The sequence below is a fragment of the Athene noctua genome, chromosome 26 (genome assembly GCF_965140245.1).
Source record: "Athene noctua chromosome 26, bAthNoc1.hap1.1, whole genome shotgun sequence".
Classification (NCBI taxonomy): domain Eukaryota; kingdom Metazoa; phylum Chordata; class Aves; order Strigiformes; family Strigidae; genus Athene; species Athene noctua.
The window spans coordinates 2,384,985-2,407,971 of NC_134062.1; the positions used below are offsets into that span (position 1 = coordinate 2,384,985).

The 22,987-nt window shown below is 43.5% G+C and overlaps 1 protein-coding gene across 1 annotated transcript in view; it reads left to right on the forward strand.

Annotated features, from left to right (window-relative positions):
• The window catches only part of ALG9 (ALG9 alpha-1,2-mannosyltransferase), a 33,233-nt gene extending 10,648 nt beyond the window's left edge, over positions 1–22,585 (forward strand). The window contains exons 10-15 of the mRNA XM_074927558.1: positions 1,331–1,485; positions 3,688–3,817; positions 4,532–4,679; positions 5,000–5,129; positions 10,892–11,022; positions 20,386–22,585. Of these exons, the coding sequence (XP_074783659.1) occupies positions 1,331–1,485; positions 3,688–3,817; positions 4,532–4,679; positions 5,000–5,129; positions 10,892–11,022; positions 20,386–20,509 (818 nt within the window). The 3' untranslated portion in view covers positions 20,510–22,585. The remainder of the gene's footprint in view (positions 1–1,330; positions 1,486–3,687; positions 3,818–4,531; positions 4,680–4,999; positions 5,130–10,891; positions 11,023–20,385) is intronic.
• The last annotated feature ends 402 nt before the right edge of the window (positions 22,586–22,987 follow it).

The window sequence follows — 22,987 nt, forward strand, 5'->3', positions numbered from 1 at the left end:
GCTTTAGAGAACAGTTATTTCCTTTTTGATTGTTGGGGCTCAGCCTACACGTAGTCATCCTCTGGTCTCTGCTGCTGCCACCCGTGTCGGGACTGAACCTGGACTCTTCTGTGCACTGTAAAGACACTTCATCTCAAAGGACGAGGCCCTGGCAGGACAGCTTTGCTACTCAGTGCTTGGAGAAGCATCCTCATAGGTGTGATATACTGAGACTAGAAAAAGGAGGAACCAGAATATTCCCTACTTCATGTTGAACTTTCTCTTAAATAAAATGACATCAGTTTAAATAAAAGACATCTGGCAAGTGACTAGAGAGGAGAAAGGTGTTGAGGAAGTGTGAATTCTTCTCTGCTGTTTTCCTAGGGAAGATTCGTTTAGCATCAACAGCAGCCTCCAGATTCATCAGTCCAGCTAGTACTTTGCTCTCTGATATTTTTACTGAATACAGGAAACAATAACATCATAATCCTTGCTGAAAATGTATGTTAACGGGTATTTGCTTATATCTGTTCCTTGGATATGACTGACATACTGTCAGAAACCAGTAAAAGCTCAGCAGGGGATCCTGTAAATGCAAGATTTCCTGCTGTTCACTTGGTGTTCTTGTACTTAACAGCAGGAGCAATTCTGCCAAGTGCTTTCTTCTTATTGTCTGTGAAATGCCGTTAGCTTAATTGCTTAACTCTGCTGTTGGGAGTAGCAAGGGGGCAGAAGAGGGACTGAAAATTGTCAGGCGCTGTAGAACCCTCCTCAGTGTGACTAAAATTCAGGGTAATTGTTGTTATTTTTGAGTCAGTTATTTCCTCTGTTAAGCAAAAGGTGCCTCAGAGACCTTTCATGCTGTTATTTTTGTAATGAAGCAATGAAGGTTGTGGAAACTTCAGTCACTAAACAACCGTTTGTAAGTGGAAGGGTAGGTCCAGAGGAGATTCTTTCTGATCTTTGTATGCATAGCATAACACACAGCAGCAAAACTAGTACTTCTGACTGCCTGTTTAGACATGTCAGTTCTTGATGGACTTTTTTCTCTTGCTTGGATTCAGTAATGCAGTCCCTTATTTTCTGGTTTGGGTCTTCTAATGTCCATTGAACTTTTTAATATTGTAGGAATCTACAAAAATTATCTGATCAAAATTCTATTCCAACTGTCTGGAAGTGTCACCTGGATTTTAGCAGCAGGGCTGCTCGGAACATGGTTTGTTTGTGTCTGAAGGCAGTGGTTTGCATCTGGATAATGGGCTTCTGAATGTGAGAGATGATTGTGCAAGAGGGGAACGGGATAACCCCTCATTCTTACATTACTGCTTTGCTGAGGGTTTGTTTCTTTCAGTTCAGAATCTGGGTCGTCCCTACTGGCTGACACTAGCTCCTATGTACATTTGGATCATGATTTTCTTCAGTCAGCCCCACAAAGAAGAGAGGTTTCTCTTTCCCATCTATCCCCTCATCTGTCTCTGCAGTGCTGTGGCTCTGTCTGCTCTTCAGGTGAGTTTTAGTGGAACGTGTTTTTAAGGAGCTCATACCTTTAGGAAGCATAACTGCTAGCTGGCTTCTTTAACATTGCTTCCCAAAGTTTGGGAACTTTTGCAGTATATCTGTCTGTGACACAATCTGCAGTGATTACACAGTTCAGGACTGTCCTATGCATAACTTTTGATCATCGTCTTTAATCTGTTAACTGGTACAGTTTTCATTTTTGAACCGTGTTTCATGGATAGCTGGTGAGACTCCGGAAGCAAAATGCACGTCTGTTCTAATCCTGAAGTATGTGTGTTGCTGATTTCACAAGTTAAACCATAATCTTTCTGTACAGGTTGATTGAGACTATGTGGAAAACTGTTAGCCCTCTGTAAGATGTGATGTAAAAGCAAAGATATTTGGGATTTCCCCCCTGAGTGTCATACAGAATGAGCTCATCTAGTAATCTTGGACTTGCAGCAGTGCAGGCTGCTTAACAGCCCAGCAAAACAAGATTCATGGCTTTACAAGGTGATCACATGAGGAGCTTGTCTGGGATCATGTAAAGTGGTAAATGGTTGAGAATATTTCCTTGCCACGAATTACTTCATGATAACTTGGAGTTGTTCTCCGATCCCAAGTGGAAATTTCTGGTGAGGAGCAGTTGTGATGTTGTAGTGCCAATACAACACAACATGCAAGAGACATCATGAGGATTAGTAACTCCCTTACAGCCTTGTGCCTCCTTTGTCTACTCTTAAGGAAGCTTTAAGGGGTGGGAATGTGTGTGTGTAGGAAATGCATTTTGTTGTGTCTTAGTAGGAATTCTTCACTGATTTGAAAAAGGAAAAGTGATCTATTTTAGGCATTAGGAAATTGTGTTGGACATTTGGAAGAGCCAAAAATTGGATATTTAGTAAATATTACTTGAAAGACTTCATAGAGTAAATAATTTAGACTGATACAAACCTTTCCAAAGCTCAAAATTATTCATCTTTCCTCTGTTAAAGAGGCACAGGAACGCAGTCACTAGTCCCTCTTAGAGCCTGTTTCAGCTGTTTGACCTCATTCTCCTATTACTCCTTTGTCCTGCTGTGCACTGCTGCTGGCTCCTGGGCTCCCCACCAGCATTGCCTGCACCCCTCAAATCACCCCTGCTCTTCCCCTGGTCAGCTGCTATTCTGACTGTTGATCTCCCATCATCGCTGATGCTTTATGATGCTAAGCTGGAGCACCCCAGATGAGGGTCAGTCCTTGCATTCGTACAGGATCAAGCTCTGTAATATCAGCAGTTTCATGGCTCTGACTGAGAACTGCTACGTGCTCTTGGAACATTCATCAGAGGGCAGTGGTTTAGGACCTTTGCCAAATATGGCTTTAGGAAAATCTAGTGTATATTTCTGTCCTGCACATTTGAACACTTTTTGATGACATTTCTCCAGTATTCAGTATCCAGCTGAGAATTTAGAACTGATTGCCCACTAGTAGTACAAGCTTGTCAGAGCCTGCTCCTCCAAACCACGTGGATCTGACTCTTAACGATAAAAATTCAAACAAGGCGAGAGGAACAGAAACTATATTAGGATAGGAAGTGAATAATCACTCCTGCAGAAAGGCAGAGCAGGAGGGAGGGACCAAGCCAAGTATTGGATGTAGTTCCTCCTGGGTATTACCAGAAAGGCTTTTAAATTAGAATAACCTAAAGGGCTTTTCTTTTAACAATTTCAGAGTGACTTGTGTTTAAAGGTGGATGCAGAATGTGCTGTGCTTTATCCACTTCAAAGCTGTAGCTTGTGCAGACAGGGTAAACAACCAGAGGTCACTTAGTAAATCTGGGTCGTGGAACTTCTCTTAGAGAGGCAGTCAGTCCAGCATTGAAAATGAGGTCTGTCTGTGTAGAGAAGTTCTGCAGAAGTGTCTGAAAGGGACACTTGCTGCTGGTTCATCTAGGAACAACCGAGCTGGGGCCCTGGTAGAGAGCTTGACTAGGGGCCTTCTAGGGAAAAGAGCTGAAAACATTTTAAAATACCCTAGATTATCAGTTAAGAAATGTGACTGAGCCGTGTGACTTTTTATGGGTCTGAATGAAAAAATGAGCACCGAAGATCTGGTGAGAGGTGCAGGTGCTTCTGTAAGGTCCTTATGAAAAGTAGAATTTTGCTAAATGTATCGGAGTTTGAGTAATTTTATATGGTCTTTTTTTTTTTTTTTTCCCCAATCTTTCCTCAGAAATGTTACCACTTCGTATTCCAGCGCTACCGTCTGGAACACTACACAGTCTCCTCTAACTGGCTGGCTCTGGGGACTGTCTTTCTCTTTGGCCTTTTGTCATTGTCACGTTCTGTTGCCTTATTTAGAGGTTGGTATTTTAGATTTGTTTCGTGCTTTCCTGGCTATTGGTGTTGGCAAGTCTTAAGGCCTGCCAGAGTTGTGCTGCTTTGACTATAGCAGCACAGTAGAAATAAGGAACCTCAAAAGTTTGGATGTCGTTGTAGGGGAAGGAATAGGTTTGAATGGTCACCATTAATGACTGATTATGTGTGTGTGTATGTATATGTATCGCTAGAATTATATGTTAAAAATCTGCTGCCCTTCATCTTCAGCCAGTACAACTATACTGATATAAAACCTGTACCCAGACTAGTATTAAAGCAGATACTTTAACTTTCAAACACATGATCCCACTTGAAAAAGTATTTTCTCATGTAAAACTTGTAATGAGGTGCATGTGTCCTTAATGGAGATGGATTAGATACGGTCCTTCAGTACTTTCTTGAATCAGAGCCATGCAGTGAACCTTCCCATGTTGTCAATTTTTTTTCTTTCTTGATGGTAGCCATTGACAGTGAGGGCAGGAGAAGGTGAATAAAGGTGGTAGGGTACAAGCACTTTTAAAGGGAGGGGGAGCTTCGGAAACCAGCCACTTTTGAGCATGGACCAATTCATTTATTCAAGAAGTTATCAGTTAAAAAGTTCTGTATGAACAATTTTTTGTAGTTTTTCAAAAGTAGTCATGTAGATATCGCCCATTTTTTTTTTTTTAGCCTTATTTACTACTTTCTGCCTTCTGTAGGCTACCATGGGCCCCTGGACCTGTACCCAGAATTTCACAGGATTGCTACTGACCCAAGTATTCACACTGTGCCAGAGGGGAGACAAGTTAATGTCTGCGTGGGAAAGGAGTGGCACAGATTTCCAAGCAGCTTTCTCCTGCCAGATAAGTAAGTTGCTTTATGTAAAAGCTGTAATTCGGTGAGATTCATAAGGAGGGACACTTCTCCTAAGAAGTTTTTATGGAAGTAACCTTCAAGACCTTGTACCTCTGTTGACACCAGCGTATGCAAAACAAGGGATTCTGAAGTTTGTTGTCAGCAGATTGTGTTGGCCAGAAGCTACTGAAAATTTGTAGTGGGACTCCTCCTCTAGCAAGGCTGTCTTCCCTCAGGAATGAAATGCCCTTCATTATGCTTTTGGGTTTTTTCACACAAAATGTTATTAGCTCCTGCCTTTTCCTGCTGGGTTTTCTGACACTTCTCTGCAGTTGGCAGCTCCAGTTCATCCTGTCAGAATTCAGGGGCCAGTTACCAAAACCGTTTGCCAAGGGACCAATGGCCACGCGGATCATTCCCACTGACATGAACGACCAAAACAAGGAAGAGCCATCTCGATACGTAAGGATTATATCCCTGTTTTCTTTTCCTTACCTTACTGTATAATTTGTATTAATATAATGCCTATGATTGCACGTCCCTGTTTTGTTTCCCGGGGACCATACAAGTTACAGAACAAAAATGACCTTTCTGCAGCACTTGAAATTTCCCTATTTATGTGAGTGGCTTCTATTTGCATTTTATCTGCCTATTTTTCATTTAAAGACATAATAATAATAATAAAGTAGTAACAATTCCTAGTTTATTGCAATTTTGGGTTTAGTATAATGTGTTACTGTGATCACAGGAAAGTGAACTGAATGAGTAGTTTGAAATTCCCCACAGAAAATGTTTATCACTGAGCAGGGATGGAAATTTTCCTTTGTGCTTTCTTTTAAAATCTAAATGTATTCATAATATTTGCAACTGAGAAGGAGGAACTTAATTTGGAACCTCACTGAAAAAATTGCATCAGTGATTTCAGTGGGAATCTGTTAAGATAATGTATACTGGTATTATTAATTTGTTATTTTTCCTGGTTGTATTGTGTTACCTAAACAGAAACAGTGCACGCATCTGAATATTTCAAAAATATTGTTGGCTAACTACTTTAAAATTATTTAGCAGGTTAAATCTTAGCAGTGCACTAAATACTCTTTGCAGTGCACTAGATATTTAGTCATCCTTTCTCTTTTGTCCTAAGGGTTGAATGAGAGGAACTGAATGCCAGGAGATGCATAGTCCCTTCTTCATTCTCTTTTAGCATCTTAGAGAATAGCTTTGGTATGTCCATATTTTCCTGTGTCCATCAGTACGTGTGAAGCACTCACGTGTACTGAACCAGGTCTCTGGTTTACATGCGTGGGTCTATCCTGCCTGAAGACATCATACGTGTGCTTGTTTACGTGGCTTATGACTTTGACCTTTTAGATATTGTACAAGCACTTGTAACAGAAGCAGATGGAAGGCTGTACTATAACCCAGGAGCAAACTCTGTGGGTAAAAGCAGGCATCTATCTTCTGGGTTAAAGCTCTCTTATTTTGAGCCTCATTATGTAGTTACTGGAAATGGGAAGGAGGCGTGTTCCCACCTGAGAGAAGCTGTCTGCTGCAGTGCATTTAATTTACAAAATCTTTAACTGTGGCATATTTTTAGCACAGACAGCTGGCTGTTGCACAGCCTGTGACTAATGGAGCAAAACACACTTTTGTTTCGTGGTTGTTTCTTAATGTCACCCTACAATTTTGTTATTTCTCATGCAAGCAAAAGGGCCTAGGACATTAGAAATTAGTTATTAAATGTGAATTTTAAATGGGGTTTTAAAACTTCTACTTCTAACCTAGTAACACCAAGAAAACAATATCTTTTCTAAGTTTAGTGAGCTTATGAGTGTAAGCATACCCAGATTTGGAAAAAAAAAAAAAAAGTTAGCAAGCACTGGAAAAGACCATCATAGCAAATAAGTCTAAATAGCATGAGTCTGTTGGTCATTTAAAGGGGAGAAAAGAAATGGTTCAGAAGGATTATCTGAGCCATGGACAGCTTAAAACCAATTAATGGCTGCAGAAATGGGACTGATCTCTCTGTTTCAAGTGTAAGTATCTATTACTGCTCTGCCTGGAAAGGGAAGAGTAAATCTCAGTGTTTCTGTTGCTATGAGACGCTGGGGAAAAGAATGATTTGATCTTCCTGTTATGCAATTCTTCCTTCCTTAATCATGTTGAACAGCACTTAACTTGTACTTGTTCTACTGGTGAGATGCATTTGTCTCTGAAGCTGCTAAGAAAGATATAAGGAGTATTATTTCTTATAAAGATGTATCCAAGCAGGAACAGCAGATTAGGCCTAAAAGCTGAAACTGTTAAAAACTCCTGAATTCAGAGGAAGCTTTTTTTAACCCATTTTATTTTCACTTCTTTTTCAATTCCCTTTAACTCTGTTTTGAACCATAGGAACCACCTGAAGCTTGGTCTCATTTTTGAAATACGCATTTGAGTGATCAGTAAAATATCTCTTGTTACGCTCAAAATGGTTGAACTTTATCTGTGGTAAACAAGACAAGTTCCTGTTGTGCTCTATGTGGCCAGGCTAACGTCCATCCAGACACATGTGGCTGCAGCAGTGCAGCAGCAAGCTGTGCCCTTAGCTCCATCTCTGTACTATACTGTGCCCACTTCTGTTATTCAGGATGTGATCAAATGTAGTTCTCCACCATTTAGGATAGTGGTTCCATCAAATTAAAAAAAAAGAGTGGGAGGAGGAAAAGGAAAGGAGAACAGAAGAAGATAGGCTGTAAATTAGAAATTCCTTGCAGCTCCCTTCACTAAGGCTGACTTCTACAAAAAAATGTTTCAAGGTCTGTACACCATCAAAGTCTTGTGTAAATCACCACATAGATTTGTAGGTGTTGTGTTGGCCCTCTGACCAGGTTGAATATTATCCTTAGTATCAGTGTTAACTCACAAGAATACACTGTGCTCTACTTGGAATGGTAGAAGGGAAAGCTGTCTTTGACCTGGCAGGTAATTCATGTGCACTGGAAGTGCCAGTCCTTTTTGGGGAGCATTTAGAATGTGGTGAGATCAGTCTTAGTGCTTGAGGCAGTAACTTGTCTTTCTCTGAACAATTGTACATCACTTACAGAAAAACCTGGTTAGTGGTTTGGGAGTCTTTTCACTAATGAGCCAGAACCTCTCTGAGGGCCCGGAATTTTCTTTTCATACAGTGCAAGAAGTAGATTCAACATTCTCCTCAGCTGAGTTTACCATGGTGTAATTTCATTTGCCACTCAGTTGTGATGCTACAGAGCCATCTGGTATCCACCTAATTAAATTGTTTTCAGCCTAAATTGTTACAATAAACCCCAAAGATGCTTCAGAAAAGTGAATTCAAGCATGTCCAAGGAAATTTGCAATAACATTTTGTGGGAGAGCAAACTGAAATGTGGGTTCCCTCAAGGAGGAGTTTGAGCGAGTAAGACAGAATAAGACATAGTCGTCCTGGAGAATCTCATCTGCCTGCATTTAAGATAACTGATGGATAGAGGCCTTTGCAAACCTGGTTTAAGGGGCCTTAGCTTTTTATTTGACTAATCCAGCTATAGCTGCTCTGCCTTTTTCTTCGTCTTTTCAGTGTGGCAAACTTAGGCAGTGACTCTAAGGAAATTTTTTTCCTTGCTGAAGGTCATCACACATTACCTTTTTTTTTTTTTTTTTTTTGACTCAATGAGAGGTACACACTATTGTGCAGTCAACAAGACACAACTCTGTGTGTGCGTGTTGTGTTCTGACATTGTTAAAGGGAAAACTGCCACTTGGGAGAGCTGGCCTCCTAAGGAGTGCATACAGATCTCTCATAAAGGTCACGGGCACTCTGTGTAAAAGTCAGTGAAACCAAATGGACCAGGACTTGCTGCTCCCCAGACTTGATCACGCTCCTTCCACCTCGCATGTAACTTACTGAGTCCTCCTCCTGATAGGGTCCTTAAGGCCTTCCCTTCCAGCCCCTGTTACCCTGTTTGCAAAAAAAGGAAATAAATCTGGAGGGGTCTGTTGTTTTACAAAGGTCAGTAATGATCTGACCTTGCAAGAACTCCCCTATAGCCCCTTTTCATTGAAAAGCTTGTGCATATAAAAAGCAAGATTGCAATCTACATTCTGTTCAGAGCCCCTGAGGGATGAACAAGGATCAAGAGTTTGTGTCACCAGCTGCGAGACAATTTTTTGTGTGTGCACTGTTGACAAAATCTGATTATGCTGTGTGATGCTGGGGCCATGGAGCCAGTTTCCAGACAATAATACAGCACAATGATTTGTTTTTGTTGCTGTCTTCAGCGAAAGCTTGTAACTAGTTTACACTGAGACGCATGGTGGAAGTTCTTAGCCTAGTACAAAAATTTCCTTACAGGTCACTTAGCCTCCTCATTAATTTCTTTCCTGAAAGGGCAGTGGGTTGCTCAGTGGAATGTGTCCTTGTTTATACGTGGGAGGGGGAAGGAAGCGTGTTAGAAGTGTGCATCTGTCCTCCTGTTCATGCAGTTGGGAGTTCAAACACCGGCTTGGCAGCAGCATAACGTTTGGGAGGAGCTGGCTGTACCTTTTATTTGTGCTATACTTCAGCCGTGTCTTTTCTGAGAAATCTCAAAATACTGTACTACATTCTAATGTACAATGCTTAGTGACATATCAGAGGCAGAATGGGGATCCTTTGTTCCCTTTGGCAGTTGAGAAGACTGGAGTGCCACAAGGATGGTTTGTGGACCAACAGAGCTAGAAAAAGCATCCAGGAGTTTTGCGCATTCTCTGTTCACAGCCTGGAGATAGAACTTTCAGATCAGTCTGACTGGAAGTGGCACAAGAGCATAAAGTAGTTGCAAGCTTCAGTCCTGTTGACTCCTAGTACCTCTCAGGTCGCTACTGCAAGCTTTGCCAGAAAACTCAGCCAGTACCAGATGTGAGAAAATGTGATCCTTGGCTGACAAAACCTAGTGTCAGCAAAATACTTAAGTACAGAGGCACTAACTGGTAGAACTTGCTTTGCTCCAGTGGCTGAAAATCATTATGCCAGCAAAAGCTGAGCCTTGCTGCTCTACACTGCATCTGTAAGGGACTCATTTTTCTGGTGTATTGTAATGATATAACTACCTTGGTACAATTTAAACATGGCCTTAGGTTTGGGATTATTTCACTTTTGAAAATGTGACTTAGATCACTTAAAGACAATTAGATCTTCAACAGGAGGACATCAGCCCTCATTTGTAACCTGTCCTCTCTTCTAGATCTGTTACACTCAGTGCAGAGGTTTCTACACACTGTAGCCTCTTGTTGGGCTAACTTGTATGAAACTTATTCTACACCTGATGGTTATTATTAAAATTGTCCTAGTAGGAGCTCAAGTCTTCTTTGTAGCTGACAGTTCACGTTTGTCTTGGCAGAGTTTTTACTCCTCAGCAGCTCAAGTGAACATCTGTAGGGGTACCTGTGAGGTGTGGGGAGAAGAGGGCAGGGGGTTGGGGCTGTTAGCCAAAAAGGACACAGGATATTCGCATAAATGAACAGTACACCCTGTTCATAGCTAAGAGCACTCTCCCCAGCAGGAAGGAGAAGGTTGCATAATGCAAGTCTCCTGAGGATGTTGCCCACAGCTCATTTAACTTGGGAGGTCACACACATAATTAATTTCTGTGATGCTTCCTTGAATGCATTTTCATAATTTGGCAGGGTGTTGCCAAATATTTTGGTCAGGGCAGAGGCAGTTACTTGCGTCGTAAGCAGCTGATGAAGGTGTGACTGTGCTGCTATAGGAGAGGCACCATGCGATGTCCATCTGGTGCAAGTAAGGCAGTGATGGTCATCAGTGCTACAGGACAGGTTATTGGTGCACAAACCCCACCGTAATTTGTGCCAGACAACAAGCTTACTCTACCAGAACCACTCGCTGTTTTCCATGATTCTGCTTAAACCCTGCTGTGAGATGACCAGTACCATGAGGCTTGCATGTGACTTGACAGTTCCTCAGTCGGAGAGCCGGCAGTGGTACTTCCTCAGAGAGGGACCCTGGGATGACTCTTCTGTGACCAGAGCAGCAGTGGTAGCTTGTATTCCCCTATAAAGGTTTTACTTGAAAACATTCAGAATATTTTACCATGTATCTTGCATGAAGTGTTTCACCTGTTGCTAAAATTTAACCCCCTTCTCATTGATAAGTAACAGCCTGTATAAATGAACGCATACAACCAGAAAGCTACAGGAAATAAATCATAAGAATGTCTGTCTTTCTGCAGATTGACATTTCCAGATGCCACTATCTGGTGGACTTGGATACAGCAGCTGAAACCCCAAGGGAGCCAAGATATTCCTCCAACAAAGAAGAGTGGGTAACCATTGCCTACAAGCCATTCCTAGATACTTCCAGGTATGCTTTATACCTTTGAGAGGGAGGGAGAAAGGCTGGCAGGTCTGTGAACTGATTCAGTTCGATTATCCACTTGCAAAAATAGCTAAATACAGGGAGGAAAGATATGTTGGTAAATGCCAACATGAAATCCAGTTTCCAGTAAAGGCAACTTGCTGGTCACAGTGGAACCTTTGTCAGATATGTACTTGCAATGTTTATGACCTAGGTTGCTTCAGAGGGTGAAGCTAGCTGAGAAGGGTGGTGAGAAGGATTATTTTTAAAAAGACTGCTTCCTGTGCACTTCTTGCTGAAGTAATGTTTTTTGTTTTGCTTTCTAAAGAAATGAGGTGTGTGCCATCTCCTCCCTGCAGACTTTTGAATCTGCTGTCTCATTTCAGCCAAATTTAAGACAGGTCTAAGCTGGTCTCAAAGAGCAGGAGCTCATAAAGATTTGATGAAAACTGACAGACAGAGAGGAAGCAGTCTCATCGAGTGAAAAGTCAGTAAGATCACACCTTTATTAGGCATCAGAAAATCCATGGAAAAGACCTGTTAGATCTGTTCCCCATTAGTTCTGCTGCTCACTGAACAACTTGCTTGTGTGTCTGAACAGGAGAAGCAGAGATTAAAATTGCTCTGCTCCAGGCTAACGGGTTGAAATCAGGGTTGTCAAACTGGGAATGTTGTTAATACCTTCTTGCAAATACAGAAATCTTCATCTATAAGGGGATGGTTAAACAATTAACATTTAAAGCTCTAGTCATGTAGCTGTGATAACAGGACAGAGAGGCTGACTGCAAAAATCTCTGTAAAAAACACACAGTTTAGTGCTATCCTATTTTCTATGCGAGTCTGCAACTGTAGGCCTTACTTACCACAGGATGGACACAAGTGTTTCGAATCCTCCACTTTCACCCAAGCTTTTTTGTTCATTCCTAACTTGGCTGGGGATTTTTTCTGTAAGGTGTGTGTACATCTGATAGCATCTCAATCCTGACCCTGCTGCAGCCTGCAATGCTGACTGGAATCAGTACAAAGAGTAAAGCTAGAGCCAAATGCATAGCTCAGTACTGAGCTGAGTTCATGTCACTCTCTTCACTCCTTTCATGCTGTTTCTGTATGAGTCACTGACATTTTTCTTTCTTCTTTTTTCCCCTCCTTCTTATTAGGGGCAATTGATAAGATTAAGGAATTTCTCTATTTACAGCTAAACCCCTGCATCTTGCCACACCTAAATATCTGGCTGGCTTCTCAGGAATTTGGCTGAATACACGGGTGGATGTGGTGTTGCAGCGCTGTGCTTCTTAGGGGAAATGCTGTCAAAGTACCTCCTGCCAGCCTGAGGCTGGTAATTTATTTCCAAGCTTGGCAGTGAAGACCTGTACAATCATTTCAGTTTGATATATGATACTGTGTGTTGCACTTAGGTCATCTAAACTCCAGCAACATTCCCAAGCTGTATGCTTTTTGTTGGCTAAGTATCTGGGCAAGCCTGCAGCCAAAGCCTGGTAACCCACCCAGTAGAGGGGTGTTGATTTCTGTGTGTGGTCCTTCATGTCTGGCTTGTGAAGGGAGAGTGCCTGTGGCTGGTCCCACTAGAAGTAATGGCTTGGCTTGTTTTAGCAAAGGTAGCATCTCACCGTGGAGCAGCAGCTTGTGAGAAGCTCAGAGGCACAGAGAGATCCCAAAATTTCAGAGCATCCTGACCCTGATAATGATGAGATGTAAAGGCAGAATAGCGGGGGTGGGAAAGGGGAGCGTACTCCCTGGCTAAGCAATCACAGCGACCTTAGAACAGATCATCAAAAGGTGGTGGGGAGGGAAGGGGATCTTCCTGGCTGCTGTGTCCTTTAGTGGGAGACTGGAATTTAAGAGGGTTTGCAGAGTATGTCCCAAGAGGAGATGAGGCAGGCAGATCCTTAGCCCTGCTGGTGTTGCCTGTCAGCCTCCTCCGCTCTTGTTCTTGTGCTGCATGGAAATTCTCCACGCTGTTCCTTATCAACGCCTCACAGCTGGAGCAGAGGGAGAGATGTGGTGTCTTCACCAGTGGAGGAGGCCAGGTTGCCATAGCAGCAGGTCTGATTTCCATCCCTGCTGTTAGTGCCTCCAGAGCTCCCGCAGTTTGGAGCTCTGGGCTCTGTCCCTTCAACAGTCGGCAGGTGGGGCAGCTCCAGCGCACAGCTCTGGTGAAGGACTAGAAGGGCATGTGGGGGTGTCACCGATACTGAGGGATGAGAGAACCGGCGTGTCTCCCCATCATGTCACCCTGCTTGTCTGACAGATTCTCTGTTCCCCCCAAAAGAAGAACAGCAAGCCAGGACCCATGGCCTGCCTAGCAGGGCAAGTGCGTAGCAGTGGGCACAGCTTTCCAAGACAACTCATGGTACAGTGAAGAGCAGAAAGAACACACCATGCGAGGTCTGATCTGCCCTGGGTTTAGCCAGTGTGTTATTTAAAGGTATCGCATTTAAAATTGAATACTACGGAAAAGGACAAGGCTCTTTTTGTCAGCCCACCCACAACAGCATAAGCAAGAGAAATTTTAGAAAGGCTTTCTGGATTGCACACTTCATAATTTTTTGTCATACATTTTTAATTTCTTTCTGTAATTTGGCCTTTGGAGAAGAGGTAGGGTAGATTGGTGATTGAGGGACTCAGCTGGAGCTTGATAACTCTCATGACTCCGTCCCGATCTCTTAAACCCTCCCTGTGCTACAGTTTCCCATTTGGACCAAGCGTTTGTTAGCTCCTCGCTTATCTCCAGGAGATTGTTGGCAATGAATGAGAGAGTGAGAAGCTTCATAAGTGGTGGCAGGTAAATACCTTTGCATTGTTTTGCGTCAGAGTATTGGAATTTTGCTGCAATGTCCATATAAAGGTTTCCCACAGCAAATGTTCATAGTTGGTCTGTTGAGCTCCTTGCTCTGAATGTGTCATAGCATTCCTAAAATAAGACAGTATTGTTTGCTTTGGGTTTTTTTCCGAGTGTAATTGAGCTTAACTTGCATAAAATAATGGGGCTCAAAGCAATTCTCAGAAGGAGAAATGACACAAGTTTTGCAGTAGATTGGCAGCTGACAGATGAGTTAACTAGAGGCAACTGCAGATCTGCCTAGCAATGGAAGGAGATGCAAGGGTCTGTCTCACCATGCGGACCCAGGCATCACCTCTTGTCCTTTTGTGGAGATTAGAAAACCTCGTTTGCAAAGCAAGTACTACTGGTGTGGTTTTGTGTCTGTTGCTGCAGCAGTCTCCCTTGCTGCCAGTCAGCCCTTGCTTTGCTTGCTCTGTCCTTATCCCAGTCTGTGCAGTACTGAGCCTGCTGGAGTGGGCACTGCAGAGCCTCAGAGGCAGGACGCTGAGAGCTGCCACTCCATCCATCTGGAAGGTTCTCTGAGGGCATTAGTGATGCCCTGAGACTGTTTCAGGAATGCAACAAATACTTCTCTAGTCCGGAAAGTTGTTGTCAGGCCTGATAGCAGCGAAGGTATGGAAATCGCAGCAAAAACACTTCTGTGTTTCTTGTTTCATTTTAACTGGAGACAACAAATCTAGGCAGAGCTGTCTCTCTTAGAGTTGAGAAATTGATCATTCCAGGAGGTTTAGCTGCAGGAGAGCAGCAGTAACACAATTGTAGCAGCATGTTAGGTCCTAGAAGTTGGTAAGCTGAAAGGATCCCCGAGCTAGGAGATCTGTGGGGAGAGTTCTTCCCAGGGTGGGACACACAGGCCTGTGGGTAGAGTCAGCAAAGATACATCAAGAACTCTTATAGTGATCCAGGCTGCTTGCATTTCTGAGCATGTACTTCCTCCCCCCTCCCCTTCCCCAGCTCAGCAGAATGACGCATCTCTCAAATCTGGCACCTGCTTCCACACAATGATTTGGAAATGTCCCCTGCTACCTATGAAGTAAGTGTAAAAACACTATGAAATTGCAGGTTTTTTATAAAAGGGAGGGAGGAACAGAAGAAGTGTCACTTTGAACTGAGCTGTGAGGGAAGCTGCCAGTGTAGATCTCAGGTCTGCAGCTCAGTGGCTGCAGAGCAAGGAGCATTTGGGGAAAAAAAGAAAAAAAATCAAACACCTCCCCACCCAAACTCCAGCTCGTGTTCTTTGAAAATAAATGACCCCAGCAGTTCAATTCGCTCCTGCTGAACTGGAGGCTTCTGGGACTCCCTGCGAGTCTCACATTGACGTCAGCAAGTGCAAATGTAAATCTCAGCTGGCTCTGATAAATGGTGCTGCTAATTGAATTAGAGAGCACTCCAAGCCACCAGCTAATTATGCTCCTCAGGAAGCTGCTTTGCCAAGGTCCATTTAATTCTATATTGGCTGAGTACTCCGAATCTGGCACAGAAAAGGGGAAATATATTACAGCTCCCCACTGAGGAGCACATATTTTCCAGCTCTTTAGGCTGAGCTGTCTCCTTGCTCCAAACACTTGGGTTTTCCATCAAAAAAAATATTCGTAGTGAAAAATTAATGATTCGGTCACCTTGTTCTAACATATCATTACCCTGATTTGGTAAGAGACTTTATCTCATTCCCTTTGATGGTGCTTTGCTCCATGTTACATGAAATGTTTTCCCTACTTCTGTTTTACAACTAGCTAAATTACTACTTAGATGCATGGTTGGTACAAAATTTAACACCTAGACAATAGGTTTTCAGAGAGCTTTGATCTTCGGCTTCCTTTGTATGCCTGTAAGCTAGAAGGTACTAGGTCCTGCCCATGTGGCAGAGATGCAACTTCCTCCTGCCTCTTCTTTCTGCCATTCCCTTCTCTTCTTCCTTCTCATGAATTCTGCTGCCACTGGGGTCGGAAGTTCAGGTTATGAGATGCAGTTAGGAAGAATCTCCCACCATTACATGTATCTAACTGGATCCATTCCCTGTCTGTGAGCCTGGGAGGGGGCACTTGAACGTCTTCACATAGCAGTCCTTGCTTCCATTCCAGAAGAGCCTCCCCTGGCAGTTGAGTTGCTTTCTCCTGAAGTCCTGTAGGGAATTGTCAGAAATACGCTCAGCACCAAACGGCGCTGTGGTTCCAGCTCTGCTGGGCCTGCTGGTAACTGCACATCTCTCCCAGCTGAGGGCTGCTCTGGGTGCTGCAGCAGTCGCTCCACTAGAAGCCAAAAACTGGAAAAGAATTCAGTCTCCCCCTGGAAAGTGGCATACCTCCCAAGCCTCCAGAGCACAGCAAGAGCTGGGCAGAATTTGCCAGTTGCCTGGTTCTGGCCTGGAGCTCACCACTGGAAGAGCATCGGTGTGCCAGCAGCATTGCACTAGACCCTTGGCTACCCACCTTGGAGTGGTTGTGGCCTCGATCTTGCTACTAACATACTGCTTGGGAGCCCTATGCTGATTAAGGCTACACACACTCACAGTCTCTGGGGGACAAATTTAGAAGCAAATGCAAATAGAACATTATATATATTCACTGTCATCCCAACCTCTTCCGTGTGCCATCTGTTGTCTGAGGTTGCTGAGCATGACGAAGCGAGGTGACAGGAGGGAAAGGTTCCCTGTCTGAATTTAAAACTCTGTCATGACCTCTTGAGCCATAGGTGCATCAGCAGACGTGGTACTCTCATGGCTGCTGCTGAGAGCAGGCATCGAGGGCTTTGCTACTGGGTAGTTACCAGCAGCAGAGAGAGCAGCCTTGTGCTCATGTCCGGTCCGAGTCTCTTTTCAGTGAGAAAGTTGCTGCTGAGCAAATACGAAGGCTGACTGTGTAGCTGTGCAGCAGGTATGTTGGTGCTACCATTTACTGTGCTGTATTCAGGGTTTCATGTTTTTATATCTGCAATGGGATTCTCTAAGCACATAAATATTATTTTTGAGATGCCTCTTTTATTTTCTGTAGCCTTTTTTAAACCCATGTCCTTAGACTGGGTAATTTGAACCAATGTAAACTGTTCCCTTTACACTTTTGTAAGTTTGTTAGTGAAGAGTTATTTTGCTGTGGCACCAGCAGCCTGACTATCTAACACCTGGTAGAAACCAAGAACTCCTTGTGGACTTGACAGTTTGAGTAATACAACATTTCACCTTGAAGAGCAGGGTGAACTTCACTTTTGAGGTCTCCTTTGGCTAAATGAGACTTATAGCTCTCCATTCTTGGAGCACATACGTCTTGTTTTGGGGGAGCAGTACAAGAATGTAGATCAGCTGTGGCCTTTATACACCAATTCACTCTCTTGCTATTTGTCATGAGTGCCTGGGCATTATGTATGACATCCAGTGGTGGGAAGAGCAGCTATCTTTCTGCTTTGTATTTCTCATCATTTTCCACCCTTGATATTTTTTTTCCATCAGTCATTCCTGCCTCTCCTTTTTTGATCTTTTTACCAACAGTATTTTCTCTTGCTGTTTCACTGCTGATATAAACTGTGAAACAGGGAACACTGACATTTAAACTGCTGCTAATAAGGGCTGAGTTGCCAGCAAAGTGAAGAGCACATGGAGAGCTTTTGTTGCTCACAGTTGTTTCAGGCTGTCTGCAAACTCAGGTTGGTTACACTGAACTGGCTTAATTGGCAGGAGTTTTTTGCTGCTATCAGCTCCTAGAATATCCTCTTGTTCTAGAAAGCAAAGCTGAATCCTGCATGTTCTGAAGACATGCCATAAAGACCATGTGGGCACAACCATGTGAGCTGCATTGGGCCTGTATTTGAGAATATCAACAAGTAGAAGTACAGGGAGTGTTTCTCGCAAAAAAGAAGAGGAAGCACAGACAGGACAGTAGTGTTTCTGCAGAGCTGTGAGAGAGAGGCACCAGCACTGAGGGTAAACACAGGGCTTAGTTCTGTCACTTCAGCAGTCAGACCCACCATTACTGGGTGCCCACTGTGCTGGACAGTGCTGGCCCGGTCAGGCTGTCAGTGTGTTGGTGCATCTGGGTCCAGAGGAGGGTGTGAACTGGGTGCTGTTGTCTGACTGCTGTCAGCTCCACGTCTGCATTGAGCGACTGAAAGCATTTTCAGTGCTGCAGACTGTATACTCAGGATCTCAGCCATCAGCTGAAGGTGCTGCCTTCCTCTCTGTCCCTGAGCTAAACCGCACAAGGCTTAATTCAACAAATTACTTCATCTTAAACCAAGCACACACCCTGAGCTCTGGGGAATTGTGCTAGTTTCTGTCCCTTTCTTACAACGTAGCCTCAAGCTGGTACTCTACCTTTTCATTTTTTGTGTTCTAAACAGCATCCCAAGCAGCTTGAACAGAGTTGCTTTTTCTTGGTTTTCTTTCTTTTCTTTTTCTTTGCTAAAGGGAATTGCAGTGAAACCACACTATTCACAGACAGCAGCCGTGGTAGCAATGGTGGGTTGTCAGGCTCAGAGAAGGAGATGCCAGAACAAGTTCAGCAATGACACGATGTTCATTAGCCACAAGAGATGGAGGAGGAAAATCAAACACTTGTTTTCAAAGGGATGCCTTTGCTTCTAGTGACTGGAGGGAGGGCTGACCTCCAATTTCCAGGCACTAGGAAATGACAGCTGCAACAAATGTTCCTTGTTCAGAATATACCAAAATTACCATCTTCTGCCTAGTTATTTGCCACTAAGAGATTCTACTTTGAACGTGTTCCCAATTCCAGCACCTCAGGAACTCACAAAGAGCAACCATTTCCAGTGATTCTTTTATTTAGGAACTTTGCTGGGTGCTTTACAATTTGTAAAGGGCCTAAGTATTATCACTGAGCTTTTTGTTCTTTGAAGTGAAGCAATCAGCATTTTTATATCCTAAAGCACAAGCTGAGGCTTGGCAAAAAGCAGGCTTACAAGATGCTGGATGCTGAAAGGAGGCAGAGACTCACAGTTAGAAGCAGGACTTGTAAATTTTAGGAATTCAGATTTCCTTAGTCTCTCTGAGGGTAGACAGTATTTTCTGCCTCAGTTTTCCCTCTCCAGTGTGGGAAGAATACTGCTTTGTCTGGCTAAAAGAGGGAACGTTTCAGCTGAAAAATGCCTTGTTTCGTGCTTGTATGGCATCTTCTGTAACGGGACCCTGCTGCTGAGTGGTGCTATGCCAATGCAAGTAGATATCACCAGTCTTTTCCAGGATGGTCTTTTGCTCCAAGTTGCAGATTGGGAGCTGCTTGTTCTCAGATGAATTCCAGTGAGGCTGTCTAAGAACCCTGCGAGCCTCCAGGGAGATGTAGTTCACAGTGACAGTTCCTGCCATTGTTTTTTGGACTGCATTTTTGAAAGATACCCAGTGCTGCCTTACAATAAGCAAACAAAACACAATTCATCTTTCTTCTGAAAAAGTGACTTGAATTGGATATCCAGAACTTTGGCTGTGTTACCAGCAAAGCTGTGTGAAATTGCAGTGACCAGCAAGCACATGCTAAATCTGTACCATCCCTGACCACTTAGCATGCTGCAAATCAAATTCAAGTGCTGCTGCTGCTTTTCCAAGCTTTATACATCTGTCAAGGGTTGATAGTTTACCAACAATTTGATCTTAAACAGACAAAGAGATAAGCTTCAGTGCTGAGGAAGCAAGACTCTGCCCCAGCTCTGGTTTCAGTAAGTTGCTCAAATTTTTGAAGCTTCTAGCAAGGTTCAGTGCTGCTGCTGAAGGGCATTGTATTTGTCCACTTCACATTTAAACCTGGATTTTACTGTTAGTTTGCTCAGTAAGAGAATACATGCATTTAAAATGTACTCAGCTAGCACAGCTCCAGCAATTAGCAGCCAAAGAAAAGGTACTAATTTGATGCAGCCATTGAACCCTCCATGCTTGAGTACTCCACTGGTCCAATTGTGGGGAATGCTGTGAAATGCCAGCTCCCAGCCCTAGCAGTGCATGGAGCGAATGCTGGCAGCCTGCAGCAAACTGCCGTGTAGGCTTTAGAGCAGTCCATCCCTCTTTAATTCAATACCCTCAACAGAAGATCAGCACAAGACAAAATGCCAGTGCCCATCAAAGCTTCTGTCTGCCCTTCAGACGTGTGTGGAGGAACAGGCAGCCAGAAAGACTGGATAGAAGAGGAGATGCCAGGAGCTAAATGCAGCCTTGCTATTTTTCACCTTAATAGCATGCCCAGAGGAATGGGAGGCCTGCCTGTCTGTAAGATACCAAAGGCCCACAGGGCTGTACTGTCTACTTTTTGGACAGCGATAACCGGGATCTAAGTTTTTTTCTTTTATAATTACACATCCTTCCTGGCCTCTGTCCCCCTTAATGGGTAGTGGGCAGGCTGCTGCTCTTACAAGGAGAAAACGGGACTGGGCTTCATATGGCTGAACCATTATCATTCCTCATACCACTGAGTCACCAGCCCAAATCTTTTGCAAAGCCTCGTTTGTATCATTTTGAACGTACTGGCAAATGAGTGCTTTAAGGATGATTTGATTTTCCTTTCTGGTTTCAGGTCCTCAAAGCTGCTGCGTGCATTCTACATCCCTCTCCTCTCAGAACAGTACACGTGGTATGCAAACTATACTATTCTGAAATCCCGGAGGTCGAAGCAAACCAGGAAAAAAATGGGAGGCTAGCAACACACCTGGGCAACAAAACCAAAACCATCTGCTGACACTCTTGGACAGCTGCCTAAGCCATCTTCAGTTCCCTTTTTGAAAGACTGTGCTTGTAAGATTCACTAATAAAGATTTCCCATGAAGTGATTTCGCTCTGCAAGCTTCCAGCTGTAAAAAGGGTGCATCATCTGCTTTCAGTTCTCAGTGTCAGGTCTCTGCTCTGCCTACACAGAACATATTGGTAAGAAACCATTTGAAAATCCAGCAGCCACCTACAAACATATTATCCCTGCTGCTCCCTGTGTTATTATCTGTTACACCAGAGAAGAGAAAAATGGAGAATAAAAAGGAATGACAGTGTGTGGTTCTGCTCCAGGTTGCAATCTGGCACTGGGAAAATCCAGCTCAGCTTCTCTCTTTCTCTCTCTTGTGCCTCCCCCTCCACTGTCCTCAATCTCCTTAACTAGTGCTCGCCTTCTCCTAGGGAATTTTTTCAGGTAACAACGTTTAGGAAAATTATTTTTTTATTAAAGAAAAATGAAGGGGAAAAGAGGAAAATGTCCGCTGAGAGACAATTAACTGAAATGCACTGAATCTCAAGGAATGAAGTGATGATATGCATCACAGAGAAACAGCCTAAAGTTGCTCTGTCCAGGAGACACTTTCAAGGATAAAGCTGTGCTTTTGGGAGAAAAAACCCAAACTTCGGAATTGAGCCAATTATCTGTTTTAATGGGATCAGTGGTTTTATCTGTGAAACCCAAGGGTTTGTTCAGTATTTATAATTTTTTTTTTTAAGATATCTGTAACATCCTGTGAATTCTAGACTACAGCATCTTAAAATTTCTGGAAAAAGCCAGAGAGGAGAAGGATTAATTATTTTATTTGCAGTTCTGTTTCCCATAATAGACAGTATGTGTTACATTGGTCCAATATGCTTCAGAGCGATGCTGTATTTATTGTATCTCCATTCTAAAAACATGCAGTATGACAAGCCAGATGAAGGGAACTGTTTTCCCTCACATTCTTGGAACTCTACGGGGATGGGATGGCATGAGATGGAGCAGAGAGGAAGTTCCTTTTGCAAAAAGGCTGCACAAGCTCCATGCCACATTGTGACTGTGATTAGATTGGTCTGGGTAGGCAGTGACAGAGAGCCAGAGCAGGTGGGTCAGGAAGCAGAATTGTGTGTTTGGAAGCTGTTGGGATCCAGACAGCAAAGCACATGTCTCTGAGAATACATGTGTTGGTCCGGGTGCAGGATGCAGTGCTAGGCAGGTCTCTTGGCCAGTCTGCAGAGAACTGATGAGGCTGTAATTTAACATGATACTCCTGGGACAAAGCAGGAGGGACTAGATGAGGAGCGAGGCATGGGCTGAATCATAAGAGCATCTTTAGAAACAGGGAAGCATGTTTTGAATGCCCTGCATTTCATTAAGGAGGAGTTTTTTTAATGGCACTGTGCTCTTTTGGAAACACAGCTTATAAAGTGCAAAACATGGCAAGAGCAAACAGTGTGCTGCTCCATTGTGTGGATGATTACAGCATGGAGAATGCAGTTCTCTTCCATTGCACCCTCGCTGTATGGAGGAGCAGTTTGAAGCTGGGACTCTAAATTCACACTTTGAAGGCTTAGGGAACCATCTGTGGTGTCTAAATCTTGGCTCTCTTCAGAGAGATGGATTTCACCCTGTGCAAATACCACCCTTCCTAAGGTGACAGGTGGAGCTTCAAGGTTTTCAGCCAATCGACTGGTGTTTTTTGGTGAGTTGGTCTGGACGATCAGAGTCACATTGCAGATCAATGCTGTAGTGTCTGTGTTCCTCCACCTCCCTCCAGCCAGCTCTACCCTCATAAAAGTTCACATGTGCTGAACGGGGCTCTACAGTGCCAGTAAGTCAATACCAAAACTCTTGCCCAGCTTGTTGCCTCTCCCCTTGCTAATCCCTGACCTTAAATCAAATAAAGAAACAAATGCAGTTAAAGAACCAATTGCACCTTTTTCTGGTGCTGTTTGTGTGACTGTTCCATGTTGTCGTAGCCCATAAGCTCTTGTTTAACATGAAAAGACAGTAAACATCCACTTGAAATGACTGTGGCTGGTTCACCTTCCTCTCTGGTTTGATTTGTGTTTTGGGGTGGTGGTGGGAGACTGATAACTTGAGAATAATTAGGAGTTATCAATGTTTTCCACAAGAATATGACAAATGTTTGGTTCCTGGTAGTAAACACAGGTGCAGCTACAGGTAGTGTACAGCAGGCAGTGTTGTGTTCCAGAGTTTCACGTCAAGGCAGGGACTCCCATTTTGCTGCTTAATATGCAAGCAGGTGGAGTCAGTCCTGCTACCTGGAGAATTTGCAGGCTAAAGAGATGAGGCAGAGAAAGGGAGGGTTGTTCCTGTCATTGATGACAAATCACATTTTAATGCTGATTTCAGGGGGAAAGTTGGGAGTCTTCTGCTGCAAAGATCTTGACCCAACAACTCATTTAAGGTC